Here is a 9,132-nt window from a genome sequence, read left to right as displayed (position 1 = left end):
GATGACAACCTTGCAATGAGGGGATGCAACATTTTGAGGTAAGAATTTTTCTTTGTTGAAAATTAACCAAATAAATGAGATTTAAAGACAGCAACAGTGGGGGGGGAATCATTTTTTCTTAAAGACAGGCTGCTTTGTGGGGGGGAAAAAGAAGGGGTGTCTCCTGATTGAAAAAATAAAAGAGTGGGGGGGGTTCTGAAAGAAAACCCTTGAGGGGAAATCTGTTAAAAGGGATTATCCCGCTCCTCAGACTTCTCAGACACAAGGCTGCTGTTGTGTGGTTTTCTTTGGCTCTAATTCTACAGAAGAGGCAGCCACAGAAGTACATGACTTGCTGGCCAGCACTGAGCGCTGCTCCACCACTCGACAGAGTACAGAAAGAGGCTGCAGCCAATTTCTGACCTCGTTCTGCTGCTGGAGGGTCATTAGGAGATGTGGGGTGAGGAGGAAGCAGGTTGAGGAGGCAAAGTGGGGGACATGGGGTACCCCCCTCACTTCTTGGAGCCCCCAGGGGGAACTCTTCAGAGAATTCCATGTAGTGGGGCCCAATCCAGCACGACCTTTGGTGACACAACAGCGGCTCTGGCTTAAAGTCCACCCATCCTCACAGTTCAGGAGCTGCTGCCCCTCTTCTTCTCAAGAGCTTTCATTAGGTCAGACATGAAATCTGCTTGCCTGCCTCCACCCCCAGTTGGAGACGGCCCAGCTGCTCTCAGCTCCCCGTCCTGTACCGCGTTCCCTTGCCTTTTTGGAGGAAGCGGCACAGGTTTCTTTGCCAGAGGTGGTGGCTTATTGGAGGCTGGCGGAGGCGGAGGGGGCAGCGGCAGGTCTTCATTGCTGCTGCTGATGGATGGGGGTGGCGGCGGAGGCACAAAATCAGGAGGAGGCTCACAGAGGTCAGCCGGTAGTGGTGGTGGTGGCAGATCAAGCATCAGGGAAGGCGGTGGAGCAGGAAAGCTTTCTGGATCTGTTAGGAAAATCCCGCTGTCTCGTTTCACTTTGGTGGGTAGGACTGGTGAAGCACTAAGAGCAGACGACCGCCGTTCAGGTGGAGGAGGAGGCTGCAGCGAGTTCCTCTTATTCAGCTGTTTCTGTCTCAGCACTGGTGGTGCCAGGCCGGCTGCGCTGATATCATTTGCCTGAAGAAGAAAGAATAAAAGAACAAAGCCAGTGTGAGTGTAAACTAATGGCACTGCCCAAGAGTGGTGAAAAGATGGAAGAGTGCAGTGTGCACAGCTGCACAGACAGTGTGAAAGGAGGCAGAGCATAAAAAACCTTAAAGAAAATTCTGTGCTGTTTTTCTTTTACATCTGGGGGAATACCGAACGAGATCTGAGGACGTAAAAAGCAGATACAGCTTTATTTCTTGTCACCTCTGTATTATCACATCTGGGATTTCGAGGCTCCTGTGCCCAGATTCATGGCACCCATCAATCTGAGCACGGTGTGACACTCACCCACCTCCAGAGCGCTGCACCGAGACCCTCTGTGCAAGAGTGAGAGTGCTGCAGGGTGCATGGGAAAGCTGCTTCAAAAGCTGTATCAGCTCTGTGTGCTGCTTGGGTGGAAGACTCCATTGGGGAGCAGGTGAGGGGCCAGGGAAGGGAGGCCTCTGCCTGCTGGGCAAAACACGCAGACTCCTTCCAAAAGCAGCAGCCAAATGGACCCTGAGGCCACTGGGTTCCAGCCATGTTCACAAGGTCAGGAGACGCTCAAGCACCCCAATAACTTTTTAAAGTAAAAAATGAATCAAAGCATCCACCACACAAGTTAGGAAAAAGTGTGGGATAGCAGTTTGTTATGGTTATGTTTATTCTGGCAAACATAGATAGTCATAGATTGTCTTTTAAGATGTGTTTACTAGTTCTCACTGAAGGTAAATAAAGCCTATTTGGCAATGTCTGAACAAAGCTTTCTCTCTGATATGTTTAGCTGGCAGCCAGTAGCTGTTGACAGTTACTATACAAACATGCTGTCTATTGTAAGCCTGGGGAGGAGTGTGCTTCCCTGGAAACACTCATAGAATCACAGAATTGTTTGAGTTGGAAGGGAGCCCTAAAGGTCATCGAGCCCTGCTGCCCTGCATGAACAGGGACACCCACACTGGATCGAGTGCTCTGATGTCCAGCCTGAACATGAGTGTCTCCAGAGATGGGACATCCGCCACCTCTCTGGGCAACCTGTGCTTTCTCACCCTTACTGTAAAAAGCTTACTTATATACTCTTGGTCTGAAACCGTTTCCCTCTGTCCTATCACAGCAGACCCTGCTAAAGAGTCTGTCCCTTTCTTTCTTACAGTCCCCCTGCAGATACTGGAAGGCCGCTATCAGCTCTCCCTGGAGCCTTCTCCAGGCTGCACAGCCCCAGCTCTCTCAGCCTGTCCTCATAGGAGAGTTGTTCCATCACTCTGGATGCGCTCCGACAGCTCCTTGTCTCTCCTGTAGTGAGGACTGCATATCTGGATGTAGTACTTCAGGTGAGGCCTCACCAGCACAGAGTAGATGGGCAGGATCACCTCCCTCACCCTGCTGGCCACGTTGCTTTTGATGCAACCCAGGCTATGGTTGGCTTTCTGGGCTGCGAGGGCACATTGCTGGCTCACATCCAGTTTGCCATCCACCAGTAACCCCAGGTCCTTTTCAGCAGAGCTGTGCTCCATCTTTACCTCCCCCTGCTTGTACTTATAGTGGAGGTTGCCACAACCCAAGTGCAACACCTTGCAGTTGGATGTGCTGAACCTCATGAGGTTCTTCGGGGTGAACTGCTCAAACCATTCACTTCTAGTTATGCTGATTTATTACTTTAAATCCAGCAAGCTTAGAGATCCAGCTGCAGCTCAGTCTACCCTTAAAGACTTCAAATGAACACTCTGATCCCAGGCTTGTAGAAGCTATGAGCGTTTGCTAGAGAAAAGCACTCAGCAGTCAGCAGCCCTAATTTTGGCATTAACCACATGCTTGTCTTCTCTTGCTCTCACTCCTTCCTTAAAAAGAAGGAAGCAAAGAAGACACCGTTTGATTTCTGAGAACACAACCTGTTCCAGAGGAAGTTCAGGGCAGAGAAACAGATCTTTTGAAAGGAGGAAGTCAGACAGAAACAAGAAGTGTTTGACACACAGTGGAGGAGACACAAGTCCTAGGAACTGAGTTCTACATGTTGTGTGCACTTAATGCAAGATGTAAGGATATGACTGATGACCTTCCATCAAACAAACAGCATTTTTCTGTAGGACACATCCCTGCTTTTAAAATCCTCGTACTCTGTCCTGCTGATGTTTTTTACAGGCAGAAATGGAGCAAGCATGCAAAATCTGGAGCTTAACACAGGGATGCGTTTAGGGTTTACTGAAGACATGATTTCCCTTACGTCTTTACATTGCAGCTTTTTTGTTGTAGTTGTTGATTATTTTTAACATGCACACCCTCAGCTGTGCGCAGGCTCATCCAGGCCATCCTAGTAGGCACATTCCTATTCCTGCTGTATGAACTCGCAGCTCTTTGTTCTGCAGAATGAAGGTGGCAGATGGCTGTCCCTTCACTTCCAGCTGCTGGCTCCTTGGCTTTTGTGTGCCAGGCACTGTTTGCAGGGTGTAAAACGCAAGGAGAAGCAGCACGGAGCCAGCTGCTCTGCTCAGAACCAAGTCCTTATACAACAGCATAATAGGCACTTTGAGAAGGGAAGACAGTGAGTAGAGAAAACCAGACTTGGAGAACTAGTTCATAGGTGATATGCAAGTTGTGCACTGCTTGTAACTGCTCACCTGAGCCTCTGGTGGGTCCACTTTCCTCTGAGTCTCTGCAACTTCTGCACTGGAGGGGAGAATGACCTGAGGAATCTGTCCATTCGCCTGAACAGCTCCTGGGACAAAATGGAGGAGAGAGGGGAAAGGTTACGTGGTTTTGGTATTGCCCACATCAGTGGGTAATAAACTAAGAAAAAGGTTATTGAAAAGCCATTACAACTTCCACAAAGGAACCACTCATTACAGGTTTTAAGTAAAGTCAGTAAAATCCATGAGGATGTCTTTTCTACTTCAGGCTTGCTTTACAACTTCTCATATTCAATTCATTTCCTTAGGAAAACAAGCAAGATAAAGACTAGATTTACCTGCCCACATGTCTCCATGATTGTAGCTGATAAACCTACAGGAAAAGCAAGTGGAGGAACTATGGAGACATGGCAGAAATTATTAGTGTGCATAAATATGGTGACAAATGGAGATCCTTTCCTTCTGACTACTGTGAATAGTGACTTCAGCTGGGGACAGCCAGGGCTGACACGGGAGTAGAGCAGGGGAGCTGGCTTTGGAAGAGAAGCTACACAGAAATCAAACAGGTATAGCCAAAGCCACTCCAGCTTTTTGCTGCTTAAATAGCTGTATTTCAGAACAGCGTTTTGGAATCTGTGGTGTGTGCTGTACTAGTCACTACATTTTGGTTTTTATCATGTTTTGCCCTTTAGGTTAGAGTCTAAAAGTGCCGTAGTTTCCTATCAGTAAGAGTCACGATTGCTGAAGATTTGAAGGGCTACAGATGGGCTGATCCATTTTCTTTCCTAAATGAGCGAACAGCTCTGAACCTTTTGTCCCATCTGGAATCATGGGAGATTTGTGAACCTGACTGAATTCTCAGCTTAGCCAAATTCTGCAAGCTTGCTAAGCTAAAGTTCTACCAAACTTTTGCGCACCATCAGTGCGTTCGTAAAGGATGCACACAAATGGCCCACTACTGTCCAATGGTGTAAGTGAATGTGAAACTATACAAAAACCGTGGTTTTAATTAAAGGAAGAAATTCCCCAGCCTCTGTATAGCCCGAGGAGGACTAAATAAACCCTCCAGTTTAGTCTGGGCTTTATGGAAGCTGTAGATAGTACAGCTATCAGTGTAGTAAGGCAGTAGATAGTGTCTGGTGCCTATATATGCACATCTGTAAATCTTAATGACTGCTTTAACTCCATTAAAATTCACTGTTTTGAGGTCCAGTAAAGTTTTGCTGCTGTGGTTTCTGGATATAAACGAACCCTTAACTGCAGTGTGAGTACAAACATGGCTTTAATCTTAACAAGTTATTTTCTGATTAGCAAAGAGGTTCCATGATTTTGATAGGAAACAGAATAAATTGCTTTTTTTGCCATGCATGCAAACCACACAGCTGACAAGGAAGTAAGACAAACTGTGTTGTATTCAATTTACTTGAGTTATATCAGCTTCAGGGGATAACAGGGCTGAAGTCCTTGTGTTTCATACCTGTGCCTAAATGCCATCCAGCATATTTAATCCTAAGTACCACTTAGATCATTCCAGCTACAGTCTCTGTTTGCTGAAGGACTGGCAGGGAAGTTTAATAATGAGGTGAAATCAATCTTGTGGCTGTAAGTGCTCAGCAGAGGTGATGTTCATCCCTGGGTTCTGTGGTCAGGCTCTCAAGCAGAGCGAGCTATCACTGCTCTGCAATTCTTCTGCTGCCCATAGCAGAGCAGGAGGTTGGGCTCCACACCTCTCAAAGATACTGCTGCCTTCAGTGAAACTGAAATTTAACTCAGAGAAATGAGGCAAATAGAGCTCCACTCTAGATACTGCCAGGTATAGAACCTTACCTGGCAAGTACAGTAGACTAGAAAACTCCATTTCTTAAACATGAGCCAAGAACTGCTCAGTCAGACAGTTAAGGTTATGACATGATAGTTGGGCATCAGGTTTCATGAAAAGCAGTAATGACAACTTTAAGACAGTAAGAACCACACTTACTTGCCTCCATTAGAATGTTAATGATCCTTCAGAGACATTTCCATAGAGACAATATAGATGGCTAAAATCTTTCCAGGCTACTTAACTACTTAATGGGATCCATTAGTTAGGATTACAGGATATTTTAGGATCACATGCCATTTTCCTGGATTCTAGTCAAGATTCCAATTTATACATATATACATGAACATTATCAGTCTGTTACTAACTCTCCCTACCTCAAATGGGCATTTATTACCATGATTTGACTCCAAAGCAAACATGTACTTCTGCCACGTACTGCAAAAAGACAAACTAAGGCCTTAGAGAGATGTTCACAGGATTCAGAGCTGTAGTACACATTAGAAGTCAGAAAACTAGTGGTACAGGTAGCGGCCAACAGTGATTTTGACTTCGAATGCCTTTATGGATGCATGTACTCCACCAGCATGTCCTTCCGAAAAAGCAGATCTTAAGCATGAGAACTAAAAACATTAATGCAAGTTACAGCTAGTATCATGCTCTGTTATATCTATACAATAATACAATGGGTAACAGTAAACTGATGAAAGTACTAGAAAAGTAAAGGCAGAGAATAACACAGTGCTTTCCTCCTTTGTCTCCTCTTCCTGACACCCACCCTGTTATCAGGCAAATGAGCCAAAGGCTGAGAAAAAGTGTGGCCCACCCCAACAGTCCCTTTCTGAAAGGACAGTTCACAGAACGGCCCTCTCACACCTTTTACTCACGGGAAGAAAAGCTGCAAAAAGAAAAATACCTTATTAAATTGTACAGAGTAAAGTTGACCTTTACTGGGCTGCCTTTATTCTTCAAATTGTAATTTTAAAACGAGTGCTGCGCAGTTAGCTGGCTGCAGGTCAGAGCTACGCTGGGCTGTCTAGAACTAGACATTATCTTGCTGAATCCATGGATAATTTTCTGAACAAAGATTATGTGCAACGCTGATGAGTAAGAGAGAGGTAATTGTAATTTCCATTGCTCAGAAAGCACTGGTACCTGCTGATAAGGATCCCGTGGGGGCAGCTGCTTCTACCGTCCCTTGATTTGTCCTCCGAGAAGACAAGCCAGCTTTCTTTACTGCACACTTGTAATTATCATATAATGTCTTGCCATACTGCAAAACAATCAAAACAATACAAAAAGCAAGGCATTAGACTTGAAATAACCATTCATTCTGCTTTTTGACGGTATTTCTAAATCCACTACCTCCTTGTCCAGTTTTGCTAAAAAGAAGCTTTCAGCAAGTGGTGCTCCTATTTCTGTACAGGACCATGTGGAAAGCATCTCCCTAACATCACAATAAAACAGGACTCCCCATCACCGTGATCAAATGCAGTCATACTGATCTCATTCTCACATTTTTTTTTGCGTTTCGCTGTCTGTAAACGTCTTGAAATTTGGCTTTAAATCCAACCACGCTCAATAGATTCTCTCTTTCCAGTGTTTTTCAAGTATTACATTTTCAGGCTGGAGACTCGGAGTGCTGAATTGTGGATCAAAGTCTGTGCTGTGTAACGCAAAATAATTTTACATCCATCCCACATTGTTAAATGTCACCCAGCAGCAGAACAGGCAGAAAATAACACACAACCCAAAACGGCAGGTCTGTGTGTTCAGACATGGCCATTACACTGGGCTGTGTATAAATCCATCTTCCCTCATGTTTTGTGCAAAACAAATCTGGCTGTGAATTAGGATCTTTAAGAAGAGAGCAGGGCCAGCAGTTTGGGTAGAAGCGCCTGAAAGAAGCCACAGCTGGACTGAACAGAACTTGCACAGTTTGATCCATGGCATATTGTACCAGATAACTGGAGTGAGTTTTATCAGTAGGAGTTTTACAGCTGCAGAATTTACACACTGATAACTGGCGTACAGGAACGTTCAGCAAAGCCATGCTGGTAATGCCCTTCTGCTCTTTCTTCCTGTGGTATGATCAGCATGAACATACACATCCACTCTTGTCACAGCATCTCCAGTTGAGATGATAACAGTCAGTAACCTGAGGGACACAGGATTTTACAGAAAACAGATATAAGTAAATATACTTTTAATCTCACCTTGGCAATTCTTATTCCCGTTACCCACTGATGCAAGGTGGTTCGATCGTCACAGCACAAGTATTTGATATATTGTGACTCCTTTTGAATCTGGGGATGCTGTAAGATATCAGTTCACAAAATGAGACAAATACAAACATCGAGTCACAATGCAAACCACACAGTGACCCCATCGGGAATGCTGCCTATAGGCATCCTGTTAACATGAAGGTTACTTGAGAAAAAAAAAAAAAAAAAAAAGAAGCAGCAAAAAGAGAAAATAAGAAAATATGAAAAAGGTGGTGATCAGCAACTATACATGAATGACCGCTGGCAGCATTTGACTGTAAGAACTTTAATGCACTGTAATACAATATAAGGGCTACAGAAAGCTAATAGCAAAGTTGAGTTCTATGTAGTTAAGAAGTGTCGTGGTTCAAGGTCTAGTGCTTAATGTATAAACACCAGAACAAAGTATGTTTTCCAGTGCAGTTTGTCATATGTAAAGCATCCAGACAGAAAGCTGAACATGATTAGTTTTCAATGGGTATGTTAAATTTGGATAAGCATAACCTCTCAGCGGAAACAGATCTTTCCTTCTAATTCACTGCCCTTCTTTGGGCCAAGGCAGAGCTTCCTACACATTTTTATTCTGCTTTACTCTCTGTTTGCTGATAGTTTTGTCAAAGTGCCACATGCTCTAGGCAGAAGATAATTCGAAAAGCAGCACTATCAGTAGTAATCTTTTCTATTCGCTTGGGTCAGAAAACTTGACAGTTTTTAAACTTTTTGTTCTTATTAAAACAACCATAGGTTCTCTTCCCCTTACTGCTCGATGTGGCAGTGATATGTTGTGATGAACTGCTGCAACTCAAAGACCCCCAAAATTCCTGTCTGAGGACGAACATTTTCTCTAGGACTCAGAAGCCATTTTCATCTACTATAGCAGGGACGGCTGCAGGTCTTCAACAGCATGGATGGGGTGTCATACTGCCATCTCTTGATGCATAAGGAAAATAAAGAAATAAGAGGCTTCCTTATCCCTCACTTGCGTGTTCTTTTCTGTTCCTATTGCCATAAATTGTAAGTGCAGTTAGTGAAATCTTGCTAAGTGTGATGCAGCAAAGTATGTTCTGAGGATTCACTGTAGTCAAATCACTCAAAACACTCAGTACGTCCCTTCCAACCAGTGGCCAGGACTTGTCACACACGTGCCATTAAACCCCAGATGGGAGCAGAGCTTCTAGCTTGGTGGGACTGGCACAGCAGAGACAGCAAGCAGCTACCAGCCCAGATTGGCAAGGTGCTGGGATGGAGCAGAGGGAGCAGACACATGTCCACTTGCAGAT

General features: G+C 44.7%; 1 protein-coding gene across 2 annotated transcripts in view; it reads right to left on the bottom strand.

Annotated features, from left to right (window-relative positions):
• Window positions 1-36: 36 nt before the first annotated feature.
• The window catches only part of APBB1IP (amyloid beta precursor protein binding family B member 1 interacting protein), a 59,433-nt gene continuing 50,337 nt past the window's right edge, over window positions 37-9,132 (bottom strand). Inside the window, exons 11-14 of one of the 2 annotated variants that reach the window (XM_072327493.1) lie at window positions 7,805-7,903; window positions 6,744-6,861; window positions 3,761-3,858; window positions 37-1,139 (exon numbers count right to left, since the gene is read on the bottom strand). In XM_072327493.1, coding sequence (XP_072183594.1) covers window positions 612-1,139; window positions 3,761-3,858; window positions 6,744-6,861; window positions 7,805-7,903 — 843 coding nt within the window. In that variant the 3' untranslated portion in view covers window positions 37-611. The remainder of the gene's footprint in view (window positions 1,140-3,760; window positions 3,859-6,743; window positions 6,862-7,804; window positions 7,904-9,132) is intronic. The other variant, XM_072327494.1, reaches the window with a different exon arrangement.

Source organism: Excalfactoria chinensis, chromosome 2, assembly GCF_039878825.1.
Source record: "Excalfactoria chinensis isolate bCotChi1 chromosome 2, bCotChi1.hap2, whole genome shotgun sequence".
NCBI classification, from domain to species: Eukaryota; Metazoa; Chordata; class Aves; order Galliformes; family Phasianidae; genus Excalfactoria; species Excalfactoria chinensis.
The sequence above is the reverse complement of the archived record's forward strand: the minus strand, read 5'-3'. Positions and strand labels throughout refer to the sequence as shown.